A 27,140-nucleotide genomic window follows, 5' to 3' on the forward strand; every position below is an offset into this window, starting at 1 on the left:
CCCGCAGCCCGGGAGCCTGACGCGGGCGGCGCGCCGGAGCCCTAGCCCCCGAGCGTCCCCGCGCCCCTCGACCCCGCGGCGGGCGGCCGGGGTGGGGTGGGGGGTGCCCGCCCCCAGCCCGGGCGCCGCCGGGAGCCCGCGCGCGCTCGCCCGCTCTCCCGCCCGCTCTGCGCAGCGCGGGTGCGTGTGCGCGCCGGACCCCCCCCCCCGCCGCCGCCGCCCCCTCCCCATTGTTTCCGGGCGCCCGCCACGAGCCCCGCGGCGAAGCCCCTCCCCCGGCCGCCCCTCCCCCGCCGAGGTTTGACGGGTGTCCGCGCGGGGAGGGGGCGGGGGATCCCCAGAACTGAGGGAGAGGGCGCCCCGGAACGCAGCCCCCGGGGCGGCCAGGCTGTGGGGCCTCCGGGCCTCCGCGGGGCCCCCGCGCCCCGCCCCGCCCCGCGGGGCCCCCGTGCGGGCCGCGGCGCGCTCCCCTCCCCCTCCGCCCGGCGCGCTCGGCCCCGGCCCCCTCCCCTCAGCGGGTCCTCCTCTTTCTCTCGCTCCCTCCTCCTCCTCCCCCTCCCCGTCCCTTCCCCCCCACAATGCAGTTCGCGGCGCGGCGGACATGGCGCTGGAGTCCTGAGCTCGTCGTGTCCTGGCCTCCAGCGGCGGCGGCGGCGGCGGCGGCGGCGACGGGGGCGGCGGCGGCGGCCGGAGGCGGAGGGGGAGCCGGAGCCTCGGAGATGCGGAGGCGTCGCGCGCGCCTGTAGCTCGCGGGCCTCGCAGGTACGGGGCCGCGGGGCCGCCGCGCCGCGCCGCGCGGGCCGCCGAGGGGGTGTGCTCGGCCGGCCCGAGGGTCTCCCCCCCCACCCCTGGCCCGCTCCCCCGCCGTGTCCCCTCGGGCGGCGGGGCGGCCGGAGCGCGCGTCCGCCTCCCCCCGGTCCCCGTCCCCGGGGTGGGGGGGGAAGCGGCGGGGAGGGCGGAGAGGGCGGCCTCGGCGGGCGACGGGGGACCCCGCGGAGGAGCCGGGGCGCCCCCGCGGCCGCCGGGACCCGCGGTGGCCGGCCCGGGAGGGGCCGGGGTTGGGCCGGCCTCGCCGCGGGTCCGGCGTGCGCGTCTGTATTGTGTGCCTTTTCTTCCCCCCGCTGTGGGTGTGCGGACACACATGTAAACACACGCGCCCCCCCTCCGCTCGTCCCTGCAGGCGGCGGGCAGGGGGAGGGCGGCGTGGATCTGGGCTCCCCTCGCCCGCCGCCCCGGCCCCCCGGTCCCTCCCGGTCCCCCCCGGTCCCCCCGGCCGAATGGTGGCCCTGGACGTGGGGAACTGCGAGCCTCGTATTTGTAAACACAAGGCGCTTCCCCGGCGTGTCGCACGCCTCCGCCTGGGCTTTCTGATGCTTCTGATACCGGGATTACAAAAGAATGAGGTGTCTGGACCTCGGGGAGGCAGCGGGATCTCTAGTCAGCACCTGAATGGCAGCGACGACTGTTATTTTAACGTTGGGTAAACATTTTTAGAAAGCAGTCTCAAACTTTGAGGTCGGGTGCGTCTTGTACCTGGCGGCTCGGGACGCCGTGTTTTCGTCCCTCCCCTTGCACATTTCTTGATTCCTTAAACCTTTGGCATCCTGCGGTCTTCTGTGATACTGGTGTCCAGAAAAGCAGTTTGGATTGTGTGGTGTTGGTGTGCATTTAATAATTAGCCCGAGGAGGTCGTCCAACCTTTTGTATCTATAGACTTACCCCCTTCCCCCTCCTGAGCCTACTTGTAGCAGGGGCCTGTCTGAAACACTGGGTGAAACAGCCCCGTTTGTTTAAAGAGGAACAACTATTACCTAATAAAATGGGATAATCCCAAGTGGCTCTGAGGAGTTAGGGAAAATGCCATTCCCAAGCTTAAATAAAATGTGTTGACTGTATGTGTTAACATACAGTCTTTACCTTAGAAAAACGGTGCATACTGCATTCTACTACTGTAAAGCGATGAAATATTGGTGTATTTAGCTTTTCTTAAGAAAACTCACTAGGATACAGTGTGCTCTCCGATGCCTTTATAAGCAAGTTAAGCAGAGGGCTTAAAAACCATGTGTGTTGGGGAAGATAAGTTTAAGTAATCTGTTTCTTGTATTAAGAATTACTATTAAAAAAGTTACCTAAAACTCTCAGAATATGTTTTTTTTTTTTTCAGAGTTTCATTTGGCTAGTGTAGAAAATGGGGGGGGGGGAAGTAAAGCTTCCTTAAAAGAATCCAAAAGTGGAAGTGAAAGTGAATGACATTTCATGTTTTAAGTATTTCTAACCTAACCAATCTGCATTGGCCAAGCTGTTAGTGCGTTAGTGCAGATAATCGACAAGGTTTTAGCATACACATTTAAACTTACTTCAGTTTTGTGGATTCTGACAAAATCAGGATTACATCTGATTTTGGTTATTTTAGCTAGAATAGTGCTTTGCCTTTTTTTTTATTACTTATTTATTTACATATGAGTAGTCTGTTTGCATGTATGCTTACATGACAGCATATGATGTATGCTTACATGACAGGAGAGGGCATCAGATCCCATTATAGATGGTTCTGAGCCACCGTGTGGTTGCCGGGAATTGAACTCAGGACCTCTGGGAAAGCAGACAGTGCTCTTAACCTCTGAGCCATCTCTCCAGCCCAATGCTTTGGCTTTTAAATTTAGGGTTTATATTTAAAATGAAAAAAAAAAATGACTGCAATTATAAGTATTTGTATTTTATAAAAAAAGTGTTTAAAAGTGATTTTTATTTGTTCTTATAGCATGTCCATTTTAGTAAAAGTAACCAGAGAACTAGAGAACTTTTTTCACCTCAAAACCACCCTTGACATATGTGTTTATTATGTCGTGCCGTGTGTTCCCCCTCCCCCATTTTATCTCTGTAACCCCCGTGGCAACAGAACTCACAGAGACCCTGGAACTCAGAGATTCACCCACCTCTGCCAGAATTAAAGGGGTGCACTACGACACCCAGCTTATGTTCTGTTCTTTATAGAGTCAGATCAGGATCTGTGGAGAGGAAAAAAGTGCCTGATTTTATTGATTATGAAAAGGTTTGGTTTCAGAGGAACAAAACATTTAAGGCTTAACCTGTAAAAATACCAATGACAGTAGTTTTTGTTTAATCGCCATTTTTAGTTTTGTATGGTAGTACATGATTTAATCTTAGTGCTTAGAGGCAGAGGCAGGTGGATCTCTGTGGGTTTGAGGGCAGCCTGGCCTAGGTAGTGTGCTTCAGGCCAGCCTGGGAGGCATAATGAGATCCAGTTTCAAAAACAAACAAAACCCCAAAACCACAAACCAACAAAAAAGTCTATATTTGGATGTAATAGAAGTGAGATTTTGTTTCCTTCCAGATTGAATTGCAAATATTTTGATTAATAAAATAATGTTAAGAAATTGGAGAACGTGTCTTTAATTCCAACACTTTGGAGGCAGAGGCAGGCAGATCTCTGTGAGTTCAAGGCCAGCCTGGTCTACAGCCTGAGTTCCAGGACAGGCAAGGCTACACAGAGAGACCCTGTCTTGAAGCCCGCACCCCCCAATTGTTTTGGGTGTCATCTGTTAGAAGTATGTTCTTAAAAAAACAAAAAAATAATCTCCAGGATGTAGCTTAGGGGTAGAGCACTTGTCTAGTGTGTGTGAAGCCCCTAGTATAATCTCCAATGTAATACCCAAACACACAAAACAATTAAACAATTCCAGGAAGACCTAAAACAGGCAAAGGAAAGGACACTGTAGTTTAGTTCAAAGTAGGATATGTAGATTAAAAAAGGTTAGAAGACTTAGAGTTTACATGCTTCTAAATTTGTTTTAGGTCTAAAATCCTAGGTGATAATGTAATTGAAGTGAGTTTAAAAACCATGCTTCATTTTCAAACCTCCAAAAAGAAAAGGTACTAAATGGCATTGAATTAGTTTTAACATTATCTTTATATAAATTTACTTCATTACATGCCCATAATTATTCTAGGCACTCTACTAAAACTTGAGCATTTTTCACATTAAATCTAAAACCCTATGAAAACTGTTTGTAATGAGGAATCTGTGACTTAGGTTATTTGCCAAAAAGCATAGAGTAACAGATTTCAAAGCAGGTCTCTATTAATACATATGGATAGATGTATGCACATGTGTATGTCACTTATCAGATCTAGTGAATTTTTTCTTTTTTTTAGTTTTATAGAGGAGGAAACTGCCTATGGTTGATCATTTATTTTTTACTTTAATAAACCTTTTTATTTGTACTCTATACTAACACACGTTTTGAAAAAAAAACTTAAAATCTTGTAATTGAGATCACCACGTAAGGTGATATTTTGAGCTGTGATTAGAAATGTTTCTGACTTCTAGTCCAGTGATTTTTGTTTGTTTGCTTGTTTGTTTTTTCCAATTTGGCTTCTTTACTAGTGGATTCTCTGACCTGTAAGGAAGTTTTTCATTCTTTTGACTTGGATAAACATACAATTTAGTAGTTTAACACTAGAAAGCAGTAGGTCAGGACATTAGTTAACTGTGAGTTAGTTGTAAAGAAGAAAAGTATATACAAGCTTAGTGTTCACCATTAAAAATGAGGAAAGAGCTTATTTATACTTGCCTTTAGGGAAGGCTGGCAGGATGGCTCATCGGTTAAAGGTGTTTCCTGCCCATGCAGACCATCTGCGTGATTCCCGGGACACTGTGATACAAGGAGAGCATCAACTCCTGAAGGTTGTCCCCTGAGCTCCATTCTTGTGCAGAGGCATATGCATGCATGCATGGGTGCACACACATCCTTAAAACCCACAGGTTAGTAGTAAATGGACAGTGTAGCGTAATCATGAGCTTGTGTAACTCTTGCAAATATTGAATCCCGTAATACTTTCATTATCCCAGAAAGGAACAGTTTATTAACAGTTACTGCCCGTTTCGGCCTCTTACACCAGCGGTGACCACTAAGCTTTCTCAGGAGATTTGTATGTCTGGACAGTTGATGTACTTGCAGTTGCACAGTTTGTCTGCCGTCTTTCACCAGGCTTCATGTTTTTAAGGCTTGTCTGTAACCAGATCCTTCATCTCTTCTTTATGCAGGAGTAGTACTGTAGTCTCTGAAGGCACCAAATTGTATTTTTCTAGTCACCATTTGATGGACCTTTGGGTGGTTTCTAGTTTTTTATTTTTTATTTGTTTTAATTTTTTGAAATCAATGTATGTGTGGTTTCTTTTGCCTGTACGTTTAAGAGTGCAGTTTCTGAATGTTTTATATATTTATGTTCAATTTTATTAGGAACTGCTGGTTTTCCAAATTGGCTAGATTATTAAGTTGGGTGGAACGAAATGTGTGGGGTTCTTTATTGTCACTTGCTATTGTGTTTGCTCCCCTCCCTCCTTTCCTCTCTCCCTCCCTCCTGTCCTTTTTTCCCCCCTTCTTTCCTCCTTTCCTTTTTTCTTTTTTGAGACAGGGTCTCACTATGTAGCCCTCATTAGCCTTCAGCTCACTCTGATTTAATAGAGATCTTCCTGACTCTTCTGAGTGCTGGGATTAAAGGCATAAGCCACTGTGCCCTGTCTTATACCTTTTTAATTATAGACTCACTTTTAAAAAGACATATTTTATTATTTGTGTATTTGTGTGTATGTGTCTTTTGTGTGCCTGTCTATCTGGAAAAGGGTGTTGGATCTTCTTGGGTTGGGGTTGACATTTCCTTACACAGGTGATGGGAACTCAACTTAGGTCTTCTGGAAGAAATGCAAATGCTCTTAACAGCTAAGCATCTCTCCAGCCCAAGTTATAGACTGTATAGTGGCATGTAGGAGCCTTCGGAGGCCAGAAGGATGCATTGGATCCCGGAAGCTGGAGTTACAGTTGGTTCTGAGCCACTGTGTGGATTCTAGGAACTGAACCTGGGGCCTCTGTAAGAACAGCAAATGTTTCATTAACAGCTGAGCCATCTCTTTAGTAAACCGTTTTTTTTTTTTTTAAGGAATTTGTTTTTATTTCAAGTGCATTCATGTTTTGCCTGCATGTATGTCAGTGTGAAGGTGTCAGATCCTCTGAAACTGGAGTTATAGGCAGTTATGAGCTGCCATGTGGGTGCTGGGAATTGAACCCAAGTCCTCTGGAACAATAGCCAGTGCGTTTAACCTACGAGTCATCTCTCTGGTCCATAAACTTTTTTTAGATATGTTTTCAATCTTATCCTTTTTTTTTTTTTTTTTTTTCTGAGACAGGGTTTCTCTGTGTAGCCCTGGCTGTCCTGAAACTTGCTCTGTAGATCAGGCTGGCCTTGAACTCATAGAGATCCTCCTGTCTTTGCCTCCTGAGTGCAGATTAAAGGCATGCAATCCCCTCTTCCCCAGCTTTCTGCTAAATGGTACAGTTTAAAAAATTTTGAAGTTGGATATGGTGGCCGCCTGCCTTTAATCTCAGCTGTCTGGGAGGCAGAGGCATGAGGATCTCTGTGAGTTTGAGGCCAGCCTGGTCTACAAAGCAAGTGCATGACAACCAAGGCTACACAGTGAAAAACAAAAACAAAATTTATTTAGATTGTAGTAAAACTTGAATTTTGTAAAATTAATTTTTCAACATACAGGCTCTCATGTAGCTCAGGCTAGTCTCATACATGCTGTGTAGTTGAGGATGACCAGAGATGAATAGGTTACAGTATTTAGCCATTAGAAAATTAGTTCACTTCTCTCCTATAACATTTTATCTTCTTTTTTGACTGTTTCATCAGTGGAGTCATAAAGTATTTGTGGTTTGTGATTGGCTTATTTTATTTAGCACAAACTGCTCAGAGTTAATCCACATATGGTACATTGCAGAATTTCCTTGTTTTTACAACATTCATTTAGTGTTGTGTACGTGTGTGGGCCCTGCACATGCCTAGTATTTAGAGGTCAGAATCTGTTCTCTCTTTCTGTTACGTAGGTCTGAGGAACTGAACTTAAGATCATCGTGCTTGGGGCACCTTCTGCTGAGCTAAATAAAATAAGCCAGTCACAAACCACAAGTACTTCATGACTCCACTCACAAGACAGTCAAAAAAGAAGATAAATGCTGTTGTTTTGTTTTTAAGACTGAGTTACATACCATTACACAGGTAGTTACACATTTTCATTTTCTAGTCTGTTCCTAGATACTTGTGTTGCTTTCATGTTTTAGCTGTTGTAAATAATGCCACATGGGAATATAGATCTATCTCCTTAGGACCTTCCTTTTGGTTCTTTTGGATATATACCCAGAAGTGATATTGCTAGATTTGCATAGTGTTAGTCATTCTCTGTAATGGAACAGATACCTTTGCTAATTTAGAAGGAGAAATATTTTATCTCACAGTTTTAGAGTTTCAGTTCTTCATCTGATGCTTCTGGGCCCCTGGAGAGAGAGCATACCACATCAGCAGTATGCTGAAAACTACAGAGCCAGAGAAGGTGCTAGCATCTTACTTTTTTAAAAAGAACCAGATCATCCGGGATTAGAAGACTTCTCATTAGGCTCTGCGTCTTTAAATTGTTTTTACTACCGCCCAAGAGCACTAATGTAGGGGTAACAAGTCTTTAACTTGCTGGCCATTAGGGGAAGTTGAAGATCCAAACTGTAGCATTGTGTGAAAATTTTATGTCCTTCAGGCATTTAATCCCAGCAGAGGCAGGTGGATTTCTTGAGTTTGAGGCCAGTCAGGTTTGCAGAGCTAGTTCCAGGACAGCCAAGGCTACACAGGAAAGCCTTGTCTCAAAACAATCAAGAAAGGCGTTTATCTGTCTCCAAATGCAAAATGTCCATTTACTTAAATTCCTAAAATCTTAAGTATCCAATCATTAAAAATCTTTAAGTGTGAGGAGCTGGAGAGATGGCTCAGTAGTTAAAAGCTTTCGCTTTTCTTGCAGAGGGCTGTGTTCAGTTGCCAGCACCCACACGGTGACTTAGTGCGTTCTGTAACTTCAGTTCCAGGGGATCTGATGCCCTCTTCTGTCTTCCTGTGGCACCAAGCACACAAGTGGTGCACATACATACATACATACTACATATATACAGGCAAATACTCATACATATAAAATTAAAATAAATAAATCTAAGAAAAAATATTTTTAAAAACTTCCAGTTTCTGTCTGGAAAGGCCTGAGATTTGGCCCTTGGCATTGCAGAAAAGGAAAAGTTCAAAATTTCTGAGATTCAAGGCAAACTTATCTATGAGCACTTGTAAAAAAAAAAAAAAATGTCACAGGGTAAATATCGCCACTCCAACAGGGTAAAAAGGGTTTAGGAGCAGAGTGCAGCCAAAGCCTAGTAGGGCAGACCTCAGGTCCTGGTGCTCCGGGTGCGGCAGCACAGGCGTGTTGTGAAGTGTCTGGGTTTCCAGTGTCTTGGGCCATCCATTCCATCCATTCTTGCCCACAGCTCTACTGGTTGAAGTCCACATGGCAGATTTCTTGGGTTGGCTCGGAATGCCGTCTGTAGCTTCCCTCGGCAGACAGTTTGTGTGTCCTGGCATCTCAGCCTTTTGGGGTTTCCATTGCAGCTTTAGCTTTCACAAACAGACCATGGTTGTCCCATCAGGTGCTGCTTACAGCCTGCCATTTATTGCCTGGCCATTTAGACCTTCCTTTGAAATCTCAGCGGAAGCCTCCACAATTCCAAAAACTCTTGCAAAAACCTCATGTTCTTGAGGGCCTGTTCCTAGCTGGTGGTGAGAAGTAGTTGGATCAGGAGGGACCTGATTTCACTGATGAGTTACTACTGAATGGGTAGTTGGGAGACGGGACATGATTGGAGGAAGTAGGTCGTTTGGAACATGTCTTTGAGAGGTGTGTCTTGCTTTAGCTTCCTTTTAGCCCTTTCTGCTTGGCTACTGTAAGGGGAGTGACCTCAGCTGTACAGCACCCTCTTCTGTATGATGCTATGCTTCACCTCAGGCCTGCAGTAATAGAACAGAATGACTTTAGACTGAAACCTCTCAAACTGGCAAAATAAATCCTTTCCCTTTAAACTGTTTCTTAATGGGAGTTTGACAGGTTCTCTTCAGCATTTCTACCTTTCTTGGCTTCACCTTTAATCTCCCCCAACCTCATTTTTCCAAACTGCATGTTCCTCAAATCTTTGTGTTCTGTTTCTCTTTGTGATCAGTTCTTTGTACAATTGGGTTGAAAGCAGCCAGTAATGCACAGGCCACTGTGTTGCTTTGCTCCAGGAAAACTTATCTGTCATCTTTAAGAGAGCTTGAATAAAAGCCAGCCATCTTTGTTGCCACTGTTTAACAAGGGTAGCTGTAACTCAGTTGTCAACTCAGTCCCTTCCGTCTGAAACATGTCAGAGTAGCTCTTGCTAGCCCACATTCCTGTCAGCATTCTGGTCTTTGGAACCCCCATTAAAATAGTCTGTGAATTATTGGCCGCTGTCAGCATTTGTGGCTTATCTAGCTTTCCTTCAGACTTTCCCAAACTCCTGCAAACCAGCTCCAAAGACTTGCTGACATTATCTCAGGTACCCCGGGCTGCCTTGAGGTTTGCAGCGTTGTTGTGGCTGCCCTTGGATGCCTCATCCTTCTTCCTCCACCTCCCACTTCACTTTCTGGAGTGATTTTTCTGTGTGGCTTTCAATTATTGTAAAAGTAAATGACCAGACTAAAACCTGAGATCAATTTACAAAGAGAAAAAGTTTATTTTGGTGCAGTTACGGAGGTTTCATTCTAATTGACTGACCTTGTTGCTTTTGGGTGTTTGGTGAGACAGTGAGTTGCAAAAACTGTTTGTCTCACAACTAGGAAATTAACAGAGTCTTATTTACCTTAAAGGCATGTGTCCAGTGATTAATATTTTTTATTTAATTTTAAAATTATGAGTTTGTATTTGCAAATTGCAAAATTATAAATTGTATTATTTACTCCCTTTCTGTGTGTGTATGTGTGTGTAGGTCAGAGCAGACAGCCTTCAGGAATCCTTTTTTCTCGTTCTAATGATTCAGGACCTGGTGGTCAAACTTGGGTTCTTAGGCTTGGTGACAAATGTCTTTACCCACTGAGCCATCCTGCTTGCCCTAGCCCATGATTAGACTTTCTGCTGGACCCTATGTTTAAAAGTTTTCACCATCTCTGCTATTGATGACTAAGCATGGGCCCTTGGGAATAAGAAGATCCAAATTATGCAGCAAAGGTTGTTCTGGTTTTAATATGTTTGCGGAACCTTCATAACATCACAGTGGCGTCATCATTTGTGCGTTCTCACTATCAGTACATAAATGTTGCACTATAATACAGCAGTTTTGTTTTTTGACCACAATTCCTAGTTCAAAACTACCCGGAAGGCAGGCTTGACTAGGCCAGTAAGCTGGGACCCGCCTTTCCCTTCTCCCCTTCTTTGGCCCACTGCTAGGGTTACAGATGTGCACGGCTGTGCTGTGTTTTGTGTGGTGCTTGGGATGTGAAGTCAGGTTTTCATGCCTTTTCAGTAGAAGCTTCATCCAGTTAGCCTCTCCTCAGGCCGTATCTCTTAGCTTGTCTTTTATGAATGAATGTTCACAAATAATGTTTGTTACATGCTTGCCTGAAAATAAATGCTATGTGATTTCCAGGGCTCTGTCCAAAATGAAAATGTAGTGCCTCTTGTAAAAAGTAGCAATAAATACCCATGAAGCTGCTAGGATATAAAGCTTATCCTTTTTGTGGATAGTTTTTTGTTTTGGGACCCACTGAGTTTAACTACTTTTTGTGAGCATGGATTTGTAGCTAGGCATTGGAGCCTGGTTGGCTCAGCAGTGGGTGCACAACTGGAGAGGATTATTTTCTTCTAGAATTGTATCAGTAGTTCATCAGGAAAGGACAGGCCCAGTGGGTCTCCTCCCCTTCCATGGCTGATTATTGACAGAGCCACGTGTCCTCATTTTTAGCACAACATGACTAAGGAAAAAAAAATAACATTACCTGATCATTCTTGCTCCTCTTCTTTTTCCTACAGTAGGAGTGTTTAATTTTTTCAGTCTATCCATTGTGGATAGAATGTCTGTATTCTGCTGCTGGGTAATATCTTCCAAATGCAGCTGTTAGGTCTAACTGATATTTAATGTTGCTCAAGTCCTCTGTTTCCTAATTCTCTTTTTGTTGGAAACATCAGGTTAGATGGATTACAATAAAGCAGGGCAATCTCTGATATAGGCTTCAGATGCTATCTGATGATACTGTAGCCTGCAGGTGCTAGAAGCTTGGCATCTCTTTGTCCATTCCTGGTAGTCATTAGACCGTTAGGTCAAATACAGAGCAGGGCAACAAGTAGTTATTTAGAGGATTAAAGAGAGTCAGATCTTTGTAGCTCTCTGTAGACTTAGATGTTCTGATTCAATTTGCCTTGTAGCATCTTTAACACAGGTGGGACTTTTTCCTGGAAATTTCAGTTCACATCAGTAAGATACTGTCTACAAATTATTAAAGGCTAATAGAACACCACTAGGAAATTTAAAAATATTTACTAGGTGAAACAAAGTAAAACTTTAAAAAATATGGCCCATTTTCCCTATTTTTAATAGTTTTGCATTTGTATATGTGTCTGTCTGTGTGTGTGTGTGGACATGCCTGTGTTTGTGGAGGTGAGAGGACAACTTGGGGAGGTAGTTTAGATCTTCCACCATGTGAGTCCTGGGGGTGAATTCAGGTTGTTAAGACTTCGAGGCAAACTGCATCCCCTGAGCCCTCTCATTGGCCCTGATTTTTCTTTTTAAAAATTAAACATGTAAATTTCTGTAAGAACTTAGAGCCATTTATTTAGACAACTTAAAAAATTGTGGCATGTTTGTGTATTGGGTGTGTGTGTGCCTGTGAGTGCTGGTACCTATGGAAGCCAGAGCTTTTGGATCCCCTGGCGCTGGATTTTAGGTGCTTGTGAGCCACCTGGTAGGTGCTGGGAATCGTAGTTTGGTCCTCTGCAAGGGCAGTACGTTCTCTTAACCTTTGAGTTATCTTCCCAGCCTTTAACAGTTGTATAGAGCATCAAGAATAGGAAAAGCTCACCTCTGGTCCCAGCACTCAGGAGGCAGAGGCAGGTGGATCTCTGCGACTCTGAGGCCAGCCTGGTCAAAAAGTGGATCCAGGACAGCCAAGGCTATAGAGAGAAACCCTGTCTTGAAAAAAAAATACAGGAAAAGAAAAATGTGTTTATTATTAAAATGCAAAAACACAAAACCCAGGAGCAAAGCCATTTTTTATAATTGTAAATTTTTGTAGATTTTACCAGAAAATATTAAAAGGAAGTTAGTATACACTGGCTCAGAGGGTAAAGGTGCTTGATGGAAGCTTGGTGATCTGAGTTTGATCCACATAAAGAAGAGAAAGAATTGACTCCAGACAGTTGTCCTCTGACCTCTATCTGCATACTATGGTGTGGTCATCCCCTCCCAACATATCCCCAATATATTAAGATTTATTTATTTTTCTTCTCTATGTATGTGTTTTGCTGGATGCATGTATGTATGCATGCATGTGAGCCATGTGTGTGCTGGTATGCCCAGAGGACAGGAGTGGATGATGGATCTTCTGCAGCTGAAGTTACAGACAGTTGTGAGCCAGAATGTCGGTTCTGGGGATTCAGCCTGGATCTGCTGGAAGAGGAGGGCTCTTTGTGTGTTCCTCCCTACCCCCAAGACAGGATTGCACTGTGGAGCCTTGGCTGTCCTGGAGCTCTTTGTGGACCGGCTGGCCTCAAACTCATAGAGATCCGCCTGCAGGGGGATGGCATTCAAGGCGTGTGCCACTGCGCCCATGCATACAGTGCTCTTAACAGCTAAGCCATTTTTCTAGTCTCAACCTAATATTTGTGAAAAACAAAGGCAGGTGTTTTTGTTCCCCTGGTGGAGGAAGGCATTGAAAGACAGGTGCGAAATGACCCATCTTTTATAACCGGTAACTCCCTGCTGAACATGAGTTTGATACATACAAGAAGGAGTATAACCACAGCTCAGAGGGTAATGGTAACAATGAGGCTTGTCTTGAATGTGAGTTTTAGGGTTGAGGATACTTGTCTTAACTGTGAATGGATGTTTCTTTCAGTGTAGTATTGGCATATTCTACAGAGTATTCCTGATGTGATGTTTTAGGAAGGAGTATAATCTGAATTTACTCTTGTTAAGTGTATGAGGTGTCAGTAAATGAGAAGCAGATCCATTCTAAAACAATCCTAAATAAATTGTTAGAAGAACTTGGATGTCAAAGATCTCTAGTAAACAACTTTGAAGTTGTGATTATTGTCTATCCTTGATTCACGCAGAGATAAAAGAATTACAGGTGTTACTAGTACAACTGGATCAAGTATCAATTCTTTGAGAAAGGGCTTTTTTGAGAAATCTTGAATGTAAACCTCCTCAGTGGACAGTGAATTAATTACATGTGAAGTTTCCTTTTTAAATTGTTTTATTTTAATTTTTTCACAGTTTATTCATTGTACATCCTGATTGTAGCCCCCTCCACCAACTCCTCCCAGTCCTACCCTCTCTTTCTCTTCCCCCCCATCCCCTTCCCCTAGTCCGCTGAAAGGGGGAGTTGTTCTCCTCTGCCATCTGCCCCTAGCTTATCAGGTCTCATCAGTACTGCCTGGGTTCTCTTCCTCTGTGGCCTGGTAAGGCCACATCCCCAGGGGCAAGTGCTTGAAGAGCAGGCAGTCTGAGTTCATGACAGAGGCAGCTCCTGCTCCCCTTGCTTGGGAACCCACATGGAGACTGAGCTGCCAAATCGGTTACATCTGAGTAGAGGGTCTAGGTCCTCTCCATGCGGGGTCCTTGGTTGCTGCATCAGTCTCTGCAGGACCCCTTGGGCTCAGAAATGTTTTTTTTTCCTTTTTTTTTTTTTAAGTTTTGTTGGTCTCCTTGTGGGGCTCCAGCCCCCTGTGTGTGTCCTTTTATCTCCCCCTTCTTTCACAAGACTCCCTGCGCTCTGCCCAAAGTTTCTGCTTCAGTCTTGGGTGGAGCCTTTTAGAGAACTCTCTTATAATAGGCTCCCATCCTGTTTCTTTTCTTCCACTGCTTCTTGTGTCTGTTCTACGTGTGAGTGTGAAGTTTCTTAAAGGGAAAACTTGACTTTACAGTAAAAATAAAATGAAGATATAGTAATCTAGGCTGAAATCAAAGCAGAACACATAGAGGATGTTTCTACAAATAAGAATTAAAACTAGTTCCAGTTGGGTGAGATGCTTTAATGCAGACATGCCTAGCCTAGTTTTTTTAATTCTTTTATTTTTTCTTATTTTTTATTTTTGGGTGTGTACAGTTTTGCATATATTACAGTTCATGTTCTGAGTGTTTTGTTTCAGATAGTACTTTTGTGTTTATGATGAGTGCATATATGATTAGACTTGACTGCTCTGATTTATAATTGAGTAATGTTATCCAGTAAAAAGTCAAAGATGATAATACCTTTTAATTCCATGGAATTTGATTTTGTTGGTAGACTATTTTTTTCATAAACAGTTAAAAACAATTCTTGTTGTATAGTACATAAGCTATTTCTGATTTGCTTCAACAGAATGTAACAATTTTTTACCTTGTGTATAGTTTGTAAATTTAATGTTTCTTCATCAGTGTAATTGTTTTTGTTAAAATTTTTTAGAGAAAAAATAAGCTCTGGTTGATTTTAATGTCTCTTTTACAGTTACTTTCTTGTGTTCACAGCAAAACTGAGCAGAAAATAGAGTTCCCACATGATTCTTGGCCTCCCATGTGCATAGCCTACCACCAAAACTTGGCACTACAGTGATAAATTTATTACAATTGATGACCCTGCACCAATAGTTAGTCCCCAGAGTCCATAGTTTTAAGCAGCATTTGTACTTGGTGGTGTTCATTCTGTGGTTTTTAACAGATAAATAATAACAGATTGTAAAGTTTATTTACTTGAATTCATTTACATTTCTTCTTACTTTGGGTGATTGTCATGTTTGAAGTAGGTTGTGGCATGTTTAGTAGGAAGTCATGTGGGTGCACGACTAATGCTGAGGACTCCATAACTTTCCTTACAGCGCATAGAGATTAAAATTCCGCAAGTCTTCACTTTTCTACTTCCTTACAATGATGGAGGCATATTATTTCAGGTTTTATTTTCCTATTAGTGGAAATTCTTACTGGGTAATACAAAACAATTTTGTTTTTGTAGAAGTTATTTTTTTTGTTTGTTTTTGTGGGTGTTTTGTTTTTTGAGACAGTCTCACTCTGTAGTCTTGAGACTAGTTATGTAGCCTAGGCTGGCCTGGAACTCAGAGATCTGCCTGCCTCTGCCTCCTGGATGAATGGGGATTTAAGCCCTTTTCATTCAGCTTTCTGAAGAATGTTTCTTTAGTTTTGAGAACAAATTTTAAGTTTTAAAAAATGTCTAATAATTAAATTGTGTTAAATAAATAACAGATTTTTATTTTTATTTTTAAATCCTATAGTTTGCTTGCCTAAACTAGATTGGAGCAGTTCATATACCTGAGATCTGCTATTTTACAGTATCAAAATTGGAAAGAACCAGATTTTCAAATAATGGAAGAGCCTAAGACTTCTAAAAGTGAAAATCATGAACCAAAGAAGAATATTATTTGTGAAGAAAGCAAAGCAGTTAAAATTATAACTAATCAAACCTTGAAGCCTAGAAATGATAAGTCCGTGACAGAAATTGGGACCAGCTCTCTGAATAGAAATAGTAGTAAGAAAACCAAGCAAAATGATATTTGTATAGAAAAAACAGAAGTTAAATCATGTAAAGTAAATGCTGCCAATGTTCCAGGCCCTAAAGATTTGGGGTTAGTACTTCGAGATCAAAGTCATTGCAAAGTGAAAAAGTTACCAAATTCACCCATGAAAGCCCAGAAGGTATCTTCACAGGCAAAATTAGAAAAGGTACCTAGTTTACAGGCAAAAGCAGAAAAATTACCAAAGTCGCCTACTTTACCAGTAAAGTCAGAAAAAACATCCTGTACTACAGTAGGAGCAACAACAGAAAAAGCACTTAATTCACAGAGGAAAGAAGAAAATGCACCCATTTCTCAGATGAAATTACAAAAGACACCCAGCTCGCCTTTAGAACCAGAAAATGCACCCGGTTTACTCTTGAAAGAAAACATGAAACAGACAGACTCACAACAGACTGGGAAAAAACTTACAGGCTCCTTTGTTTCTGTGGAGAAAAGGAGAAGTGAAGCTCTACGGGGAGAAGAATCGACTCTGGAAAACGTAGCCCATTCTCAGAAGCAGCAGACACAGACAGATAACATTGGTGATTCTGATGACAGTGCTTCAGGGATTGAAGACACATCAGATGACTTGAGTGAGTATAAATGCGCAGTGTTTTTCACAAGTACCATTTGGGCCAGGATTTTCCTTTGTTAATGTTCTTCTATAATCATTTCTGGTTGAACTACTTTAATTATAAAAAGTTGAAAACAGAAATAAGAAAAACCTCTATCTGCCTGCCTGCCTGCCTACCTACCTGTCTGTCTACTGTGATAAAGGCTGTGTACATACGAGCTCAGTGGGTGTTTGTGAATCCGTGCTCTGCTTACTTACTGATAGTCGGGATCTGTCTTATCCTTGTCTGTGCTGTACAAGGACAAGTGTTCTGCCACTGAGCTACGTCTTTGCCCTTCTATGCTATTTAGATATTTTTAAGGCATTGTGTAGTGCAGACTGGCCTTGAACTGTGTAACTCAAACTGGCTCTTGACTCTTTTTTTCTCTCTTAATTAAAAAAAAATAATTATGTACATAAATGTGTGTGTACCTGCACATACGTTTAGAGGTCAATGGTGTTGGATCGCCTGGATCTAAAGTTACAGGTGGCTGTGAATCACTTGATATGGGTGCCAGGACTTGAACCTGGTTCCTCTGAAAGAGCAGTATGTGCTCTTAGTTGCTGAATCATCTCTCTAGCCCTTGCTACAGAAAGTTACACATTTTTTTTTATAGCAGAGGGTTATATTATATTGTCTTATTGTTGTTTTTCATGAACTATAGAAATAAACTTCTACTGAAAAGTGACTGAAATTTTCCCAAATAGTAGGAGATAATTCCAGACACCACACAGTATATTGTTTTTTGCCTACTACTTACCACCCACCATGTGGGCTGTGCTGTTGCACTCATAAGGCAGAAATAGGTGTATCTCCACATTCAAAGCTGACTGAGACCTTTTCTTTCTTTAACATTTTTTTTTTAATGAAAATCATTTTATTTATATGTATGGGCATTTTGTATGCATATATGTTTGTACAGCACATGGTACCTGTGGAGGCTGGAAGAGTGTGTCAGATCCCCAGGAATTGGAATTACAGACAGTGTGAGCCATCTTATGGCTACTGGAAATTGAATCTGGGACCTCTAGAAGAACAGTCAGTGTTTTTAACTGCTGGGCCGTATCTTTAGTCCCAAGAAGCCCTTTCTTAGGAAAAAAACTGAGGCACTTATCCTTACCTAGTAACGTTTGGATATTTGTAGTTTTTATACCATTAAAATAAAGGTTTACTGAGCTGAGTGCAGTGACTTAACCAACTAGTTTGAGGCTAGCCTTGTCTACATAATGAGTTCTAGGACAGCCAGGGCTATGTAAAGAGATATTATCTCAAAAAATTTTATTTTTTGTGTATGGATCTTTGGCCTGTGTGTGTCTGTGCACCATGCGTGTGCATTGCCTCTGGAGACCAGAAGATTGTCACATCCTCTGAGACTGAAGTTGCGGGCTGTTGCTAGCTGCCATGTAGGTGCCTGGAACTAGAGCTGAGTCTTCTGTGAGACGAGTGCTCGTAGCCACTGAGCCGTCTCTCTAGCCTCCTATAACATTTTTATTTAGTGTTTGGGTCTGGTTCTAGACAGTCCTATGATGCCCTTTGGTAGGAAATGTATCATTTATAAATACTATTTCTTCTTTGTTTAGAAAATTAGAGTTTTAGTATTTTAATGTGCACACACACACCAAAACAAACAAACAAAATTATTTTGTTCATGTAGTTGTTTTATCTGGTGTATCACTTTTTTGCCTGTTAATGGAGGCCAGAAGAAGGCATCAGATCCCTGGGAGAGCAGTTACAGATGGGTATAAGCTTCATGTAGGTGCTGGAAATAGAGCCGTGAAAAACAGCCAGTGCTGCCCCTCACCCCAAGGTTTTGCCTTGGCTGTTCTGGGACTCACGGAACTCAGAGAGATTTGCCTGCCTCTGCCGACCCAGTGCTGATATTCAAGGGTTGTGCTGTCATGCTTGCCTGCCACCAATACATATAAGTGCTAAGGCATCTGTGTCTTCACATTGCTTTTTAGAAAGGTTACATTTATTCATTTGTTTTATGTGTGGGTATGTGCAAGGCACCTGTGGAGATGAGATGACAAATGGAAGGAGTACATTTTCTTCCGTCTGAGCCCTGAGGATTGACCTCGGGACATGAGCCTTGGCGGCGACTATTCTTACTCACTAAGCCATTCTAGCCATCTCATGAACTCACCAAGCATATACTTTATGTATATTTTTTAACATGTTCTAACAACTTGGGCAGACAAGTAACTTGTAAGGAAAGAATCCTCCCCCACATAATTAATGTTTGTTTTTTAAATTATAATTTTTAATGATAACTGAGTTATTGATTGTAACTAAGTAATTTCTTTTTTTTAGGTAAAATGAAGAGTGAAGAATCTAACAAAGAAAATTCTTCTGAGATGGACTATTTAGAAAATGCCACGGTGATAGATGAATCTGCTTTGACACCTGAGCAGAGGCTAGGCTTGAAGCAAGCAGAAGAACGCCTGGAAAGAGATCACATCTTCCGACTTGAAAAAGTATGCTATGTCATGGTAGTTATTGAGAGAGAAGCAGGTGCTTCATAACTTTCTCCAGAGTGTTAACAATATTTCATGTCTCATAGGCACCCATCTCCATTCAGCAAATACACTTATAACCCCCCCCCCCCCTTTTTTTTTGAGACAGTCTTATTAAGTAGTCTTGGCCACTCTGGAACTCACTGTGTAGATCCAGGTAGGCTACAAGTTCAGAGATCTTGCCTCTGACTCCTGAGTGCTGAGATTAAAAGCGTGTCATTATGCCTGGCATAAGTTGGCACTTATTTATTGTAGGCAGTAACAAACTATGGTTTAACCCCCTTGTTTTGTTTGAATATGGCAGGATACTTATTACTTCCCTTTTTTGTAAACATTTGCTGGGGTACAACCATGCTCATTTTCTTTGTATGTTGTCTATGGCTGCTTCCATGCTGTGATGACAACATTGACTGGGTACCAGTGAGACCATATGGCCCGCTTAAAATATTTACTGTTTTCTCCCCCCCCTTCCTTGCTTTTTATTTTTCCTTCCTTATTTCTGCTTCTCCCTTTTCTTTGCTGCTTCTTCCTCCTCCATTCCCTATTTATTCTATGACTGTAGCCCAGGCTGGACCTTATGTAGCAATGCTCTTGCCTCAGAGGCTATTGTGATTATATGAATGAATGACCATGCCTTCCTACTTATTAAATTTCTAATGTGTATATAATCTGTGGGAATTATGTGCATGAGTGCAGGTACCGTTGGAGGCCAGAAGAGGGCACCAGATGGAGCTGAAGTTACATGTGGTTGTGAGATACCTTATATAGATTCTGGGAGCTGGACTTAGGTCTTCTGCAAGAGCAGTTCACACTATTAATACTAACTACTGACCCATCTCTTCAGGCCCCATGTTCACTGTTTTTCAAAGCTTAAAATATTTACTAAAATACTGTTTTGGTTGATATAAAATAAAATAAGTTGTTGACTGATTTATTTTCTTATTTAGTAAATATGGAGTGCTTGTTACATGCCACCAATTGTGCTGGACATTGGGTATATATTGATTAACATTTGCATCTTGTTTTCATTAGAAGTTAAAAGTGTAGCTGGAAATGTAGTTCATTAGCAAAGCATTTCCCTAGTAAACAAAAGGACATAGGTTCAGTCCCTACAAAAGTTAATCTGTTAAGCTGTTTAGATCGTTGAAAATAAGTTATTAAATACTACTACACAATTTACTAAAATTTTTTCTCCTTATGAATATTAGAAATAAGAATCTGTTCTGTTAGTGTTTTGTGTCTGAATGCTAATTAATTAATTTCTTAACCTGGAAACAGCTGCTATGGCAAGAGATCATATCCAATTCTAGGTCTGAGTGATCTGGCTGGAATACAGGCACACCTTTAATCCAGGAGATAGAGGAAAGTGGATCTCTGAGTTCAAGGCCAGCCTGATATAGAGCAAGTTTTAGGTAAAGAAAAGCTTACTGTCCAGGCTTGGTGGAACGTGCCTTAAATCCCAGCACTCAGGAGACAGGCATGCAGATCTCTGAGTTCTATATAGTTCAGTGCTGTTTAGGGAATTCACTTGAGAGTGGGTTGAGAGGCAGTGCAGTGGAGTTGAGTTCATGGCAGTTTGTGGAATTCAGAGGCAGTTTCACCAGGAGAGCTTTGCAGAGACGGGTTGAAGGGAAAACAAGCTAGACACAGGCAAAGACAGGACTAGCCAGTGAGTGAGAAGGAGCCAGAAGATTAGAACAGATTGCTAGGGTTAGTTTGAGGCCAAGCAGAGCAATTCAGTGAGAAACTGAGAGGAACCAATTTGAATCAGTCAGCTTAGAGAGGATTTTGAGCCAGAACAGCTGAGTTGAACCAGGGAGCCTGGAGTTAAGAACTAGAAAGGGTGAGCTTCTTCAGCAGTAAGTCTCAGAGACTGAAAACATTCTAGGCCTAGGCTAGAATGTACAGAGGCTAGAAGCTTCCAGGACTAGGCCTGGGTTAGCAGATGGAGGCAGTGAGCCTCAGTTACCTCAGGTGAATAAAAGCTACTGTAACAGAAACACATTCCATAGCTGTTAGCAAAAAACATCAAAAACCTACTAGATGTTGAAACATCACAAATCAAACTAAAGAGAAATACACATTTAAGGTGTTTATAAATAAGTATACAAAGAAGTAGTAGGTCATTATTCAATAAGAAAGGAATGAAGGTAATAGTATGATTTTATATAGTTTAGAAAAACAAGATACCTAGATTAATGAAAGAAATCCTTATGAGCACTTTTGTCCCGTATTTTATCACTATGTAGCAGTTGGTCCATAATTAGAGTTTAGTGTGCATATTATAAGCATTTGAATTTTGCAGCGACCAGATTTAACACTGTCACTTACTGGTATGTAATAACATCTATTTAACCCTTTTTTAAAATATTTTTTTCCATCTTTTCTTTTTACTTAACGTGTACAGGTGTTTTGCTGGCATGTGTGTGTCTGTATCATGTCGGGGCCTGGTGCCTGCAAGACACTGGAAGGTGGTATACTTTCTGGGATTGGAGTTAAAAAAGACAGTGTGAGCTGCCATGTGGGTGTTGGGAATCAAACTTGGGTCTTCTGTAAGAGCAGCCAAGTGCTCTTAACCTTCAAGAGATGTGAGCCATCTCTTTAGCCTCCTATTTAACCTTTTCTCATACCTCAGTGTCTTCATCAGTAAAATGAAGGTGGTAAAAAATAATACCTTCTTAGGATCAGGACGATGGCTCAGTGGATAACGTGATTAGCACACTAGCGTAAGGTTTGGAGTTTAGGTCTGCTAAATCCACATAAAACCAGATGTGGTAATGTGTGTCTGTGCTGACAGCTGATGAGAACCGTAGAACATCCAGCTCACAAGTCAGCACCTCGGTAGACATGAGACCCTCCCCCAAACAAGATAAAGGGTGAGGAATGACAGCTGTGGTTGTCTTCTAACCTCTACACATGCTCTGGCCTACACACGTCCAAATACACACGTGTATGCACACGGATATACAGACACCTAGATCATGGAACTGTTGGGTTGGATAGGATAATGCAAGTGAAGTTTTTGGTATGAAGTCTAGTATAGAGCAGGTACTGTGGAAAGCCAGGTAAAATAGTTTTTTAATTGTTACACAAATATAGACATAGAAGTAGGCCTCTGTGATATACCGTCAGGTGAAATACCATCCTAGCATTCTGTCTTCTCGCTCGCAGTTACAGGAAGTTGGGTTCCTCCCTGCTCCACTAACCTACGTGTTTCATCTGCTAACATTTTATATATCAGATTTCATGGCTGCCTAAGTGACCTCATCAGTGCTCTTGGTTTTATAGGTGTTAAGTATGAATATTTTTAGCCCCTAAATTCAGCTTCTGTTATTGCTCTGCCGCTTTTGCTACCTCCTTTCTGGATTATTGCAGTAGGCTAATGACTATGAATGGGTCTTTCCTGTCCTTAGAAAACAAATGGTTCTTCTAAAATACAGATTAGCGCTATATGTTTATTTGCTTGTTGTCTCTGGGAAAGAATTTAATACTTGAGATTTAAATTTTTTGTCAGTATAATGGAGAACCCTGACAGTGTTAAAAGTTAGTAGTACTTTATAAATGTTGAGTTTGTTTCTGGTAGTCTATGGTAGGTTTATTGCTAAATCTGATGCAGGTTTCTTATTTAAAGAATACCATTTATTGAGGCTGGAGAGATGACGCAGGGTTTAAGAGTACTTACTTGCCTTTCTTACAGAGGACCTGAGATTAGCTCCTAGCATTCACACTGTGGCTCACAACTTCCTGTAACTCTAGTTCCGGAGGATCTGGACACTCTTCTGGGGCCACTGCACACATGTGGTGCACTTAAATACGTGTAAGCAAATTGCTCACACATAAAATATGAATGAATAAAATCTTTTAAAACAGAATATATATTCCCAGATGAGAGAACCCTTTGGTCAGGAGTTGCACTGAATATTGAAGATTAACCTGAAATATAATACTAAGTATTATTAAAGTTTTAGTGTAAGGCAATAGAAATAGTGCTTTAAAAATCAGCGTTTTAAAGTTTTCTTTTTACTTAATCTGTATATGTATTTTGTTATATTTGTTATTTTTTATTGTAAAAAAATGTTGACTTTGGATTCAGATATGTATGAAGTGAAGTTATGTCCTCAGTACTATTGAATCCATGTGATGTCTTAAGCTCCATGTCTTTCATGTCCATTAAATGAAAATACTAGTAATTTTACCAGCTTATTAAGAATTAAAATGACAATTTTGTATGAAGCATCTGGCATAGTATCTGGTTCCCAGCAAGCACTTAGTAATTATTATAGTTACTGTTTTATTAATTTGAGAAAACAAAATTATGAGTGAAGTACTATGACTTGTATTTTAACTTGCCCAAATTGTTGTTCCTTCAGAGTGGTTACCTCAAGAGATTATCTGTTTATTTTCATGATGCTGTGATTGATTGGAGCATTTTCAAAGCTCAGCCTTTGAAATTGTCTTCAGTAGTGCTGATCCATTCATTTGAAATCTCACTATAAGGGTACGTTTTATTTTTTTAGAGTAGTCAGAAAGACCAAGAGTTAAAGTTTGGACTTGGTTTTGGGGACAACATTGGAATAAGATTTAAGAAGCAAGATGATATTGAATGAGTAGTCAGCCTATCTAGCGTTTTCATGACACAGGTTGAAATTAGTACTTAATCCCTGTGATGGCCATTTTGAAAAGCTTACTATCTATGGAGTGTGTAAGTCCTGGTCACTTACCAAAGCACATGTTCTTGCAGTGCTTACCTGTTTTCTTTCTTGCAGTTAGTGGCTGTCTAATCTACGTGCTCCCACATGCTAGGCATGTGTTCTACCACTGAGCTATATCAGCAGCCACTTTGTGCCTATCTGGTTTGTTACAGTATATAATAAAATTGTTCACTTACATAGACTGTCATTTGCTTGTTTACTGAAAAAGTGTGTTTTCAAACTTGTTTCTTCAGCGTTCACCAGAATATACTAATTGCCGTTATCTATGCAAACTTTGCTTAATTCACATTGAAAACATCCAAGGAGCACATAAACATATAAAAGAAAAACGGCATAAGAAAAATATTTTGGTAAGTTAACCCTTTAAAAAATAGTTTTTACTTTTTGAATTGTAAAAGTGTACTAGGTGGTTTTTAAACTTAGGCATGCTTTGAGTCCTGATAAATAGGCATAATTTGAGTCTGTTAGAAGGAACTGAAGTGAAAGCTGTGATTAGCTTCCTTATCTCCAGTGGTTAGAAGGAACCTTCTAGGAACCAGTTTGATCATGCCGAAGAAAATTGATTCATAAAATTAAACTCTCAGGTACAGTTAGTCTATCTCTGCGTCATCATCGTCATCATCAGCAGCAGCAGTAGAGATAAGGCAGAGAGAGCTTCATACTGCCACTTGCAGAAGCCTGAGGAGTGTCCTTAATCTTTTAGGGACATCTGTCAAGCTTTAACTCAGAAAGGAATTTCAGGATAATTAGTGTCAAGCACAGTTGGGATTTATTAAAAGACTATGCCTGTGCGTGTGCACGTGCGAGTTTGTGTGTAAGGTTATGAATGTACGTGTACTTAGGCCATGGGAAGACTTTGGGTTCTTGCTCTTTATCAACCTCATTTCTTGGAATTATGGTGTCTCATTTAACCTGGAGCTAGGCTGCAGGCCAGGAAGCCTTAACCTTCCTGTCTCCATTGGTGTGCTCAACCATGTCCAATTTTTGGGTGGTTGTTGGGAGCTGAACTCACGTCCTCATGCTTGCTTACCAAGCTTTCTTTTCAGCCCCCAAAGATATTTTTATTTTGAAAATTATTTCACATTTATTATAATTTATATTGTGCACATGGGTACACATGCCTTAGTACACATATGGAGGTCAGGGGACAACTTTCAGGAATCAGTTTTCTCCTACCATATGGAATCTGGGGTTAAACTCAGGTTGTCAGGATTGGTGGCAAGTTCCTTTACCTACTAAGTCATCTCTCTTGTCCTCTGAAAGTCTTTGAGACAGTGTTTATATAGCTATGTGGAACAGGTTGGCCTCAACGCGGAGAGTGGCCTGCCTTGCTTCCTGAGAACTAGGATTAAAGAGTGCACTACCACAATCTGCAGCACTGTTTTTCCCTAGACAGGGTTTCTCTGTGTAGCTTTTGGTATCCCGGAACTTCCTCTATGGCCTGGAACTCAGAGAGATCATTCGCCTGTACCTCCTGAGGGTTGGCATTAAAGGCGTGCACCACCACTGCCCAGCTTCAGCAGCATGTTTTGTTTTTAATTAATTAAAGGTTTTTTTATTTTCTTTAAATAGTGTTCTGCCAGCATGTGCGCCTGTACACCACAAGAGGGCACCAGATCTCATCATAGATGGTTGTGAGCCACCGTGTGTTTGCTGGGAATTGAACTCAGGACCTCTGGAAGAGCAGCCAGTGCTCTCAGCCTCTGAGTCATCTCTCCAGCCCCTCAGCAACATGTTTTAACATAGATTTTAGTCATATAGGTTGAGAAAATGAAGGCCTTAGGAAGTGAGGCATACCCAAGAGCACGGGTGTGGGGTTTTCAAAGGGCAGCGCTTCATTGTCTTTGTAACAGTCACATATAGCACTGAGTGGGTTTTGAAGGTACTGTCTTCAAGGTTGTTAGTGGAACCTAAACATGATCATAGGAGGTTCCTGTGGGGCACCTGACAGGATTAAAGTTGACAAGGTAGAGTCTGTAGGGATCTTTAAAAAAAAAAAAAAAAAAATAAGCTATTTATTTTTAATTTTTGAGATTCCCAGAAAATACCTGTGGCAGGAATGAAGTCCTACCCAAGATCATATACCTTCAGGCCTTTAGTCTTGTTCCTTGCTATTTTAACATAAAATGTCTATATATATATATATATATATATATATATATATATATGAAAGGAGTATTATCTCTCCACAGCCTTCACAGCAAACATTTATTTTGCTAAAAGTTTGACTTCTCAGAGGCTTCAGCTGGACTCTGGGATGAGGTGCTCCACCTCCTGTAAATCCTTGTCTTTCTGTCCTGCCTCACACATCAACTGGTATTTAAATTGTCTTCTTTCTAGGTAGTGCTGAGTCAGAGAATCATGGTTCCTGTCTTTAGAGTTCCTAATAATGGGTGAATAAGGGTTTAGGTATAATGAGTCCTGTTAGAGGGACAAACGTGCTAAGGAAATGTATGAGGGTGTTTTTCTTGATCTGTAACAGGGACGTTTCCCTGGAAAAGGACCTTTGAGCTGAACTTTGAATAGTAGTTTAAAAAGCAAAAAAGTAAGTGTGCCTCAGTGGTTAAGAGCATCGCCTGGTCTTCCAAAGGTCCTGAGTTCAATTCCCAGCAACCACATGGTGGCTCACAACCATCTATGAGATCTGGTGCCCTCTTCTGAAATGCAGGTGTACATGCAAGTAGATCACTATACATAAGAAATAAATAAAAATTTTAAAAAAAGTAAGTGTGGGACATTAAAACATTATAAAGAAAGGTCTTTAGAGAAGAGTGGACATAGTGTGTGTAAGGTGGAAGGGAGGAACTAGTAGTGTTAGGATGTAGACTGTAGAAATAAGAATTTTACACTTCAGAATTTGCCATTTTAAATTGTTTTATTAAATGATCTCATAAACAGATTTGAATAGTATTTTTCTAAGTATATTGGTATGTTAACTAATTTTATCTTAAAAATTGTGATACTACTAATGTATAGCCTAATTCTCAGCTCAGATAACTTCTAAGAACCCTCTTACTTGATCTTTTAGAAAATCTGGGTTGTAATAATTTGCACAGAAGCTTTTGCGTAGTTGATGGTAAAACCTAATATTTTATTGTGTGTGTGTGTGTGTGTGTGTGTGTGTGTGTGTGTATTAGGGAATAGTCTTATGACCATTTGACTTGATACTGCCTGTGTTGATTAAATATGATTGTTAACTTTCTGATATACTTAAGATACACCTGTCTTTGCTGCTACAGAATCATCAGCCAGCAGTTGAACTTTTGTGTTAGCTTTGATGTAGATTTCAACATTTATACTTGATAGTACTGTAGTGTGGTTTTGGATTTTGGATTTCTTTTTTTTTTTTTTTTTTTTAACTCTCTTCTCTCTTTTTTTCGAGACAGGGTTTCTCTGAATGGCCCTGGCTGTCCTGGAACTCAGTTTGTAGACTAGGCTGGTCTCGAACTCACAGAGATCCACCTGCCTGTGCCTCCTGAGTGCTGGGATCACAGGTGTGCACTGCTGCCTCATGCAGTTCACACTCTTAAATACTGAGCTCTCTCTAGTTCTGGTAAAGCAGATTTTTAAAAAGTAATAAACTGATATAATTATAATATCAAAAAATTAAAAGTTATTTAAAGGAAACTAGCAAACT

At 41.5% G+C, this 27,140-nt stretch overlaps 1 protein-coding gene across 7 annotated transcripts in view; it reads left to right on the forward strand.

Moving 5' to 3' along the window:
* The first annotated feature begins 574 nt into the window (after positions 1 to 574).
* The window catches only part of Tut4 (terminal uridylyl transferase 4), a 101,786-nt gene continuing 75,220 nt past the window's right edge, over positions 575 to 27,140 (forward strand). For 3 of the 7 annotated variants that reach the window (XM_021661046.2, XM_021661031.2, XM_060366097.1), the window contains exons 1-4: positions 575 to 762; positions 15,383 to 16,257; positions 18,589 to 18,752; positions 23,737 to 23,853. In XM_021661046.2, the coding sequence (XP_021516721.1) occupies positions 15,474 to 16,257; positions 18,589 to 18,752; positions 23,737 to 23,853 (1,065 nt within the window). In that variant the 5' untranslated portion in view covers positions 575 to 762; positions 15,383 to 15,473. The remainder of the gene's footprint in view (positions 763 to 15,382; positions 16,258 to 18,588; positions 18,753 to 23,736; positions 23,854 to 27,140) is intronic. The other 4 variants (XM_021661054.2, XM_021661059.2, XM_060366098.1 and 1 more) reach the window with 2 other exon arrangements.

The sequence above is a fragment of the Meriones unguiculatus genome, chromosome 12, assembly GCF_030254825.1.
Source record: "Meriones unguiculatus strain TT.TT164.6M chromosome 12, Bangor_MerUng_6.1, whole genome shotgun sequence".
Taxonomy (NCBI): domain Eukaryota; kingdom Metazoa; phylum Chordata; class Mammalia; order Rodentia; family Muridae; genus Meriones; species Meriones unguiculatus.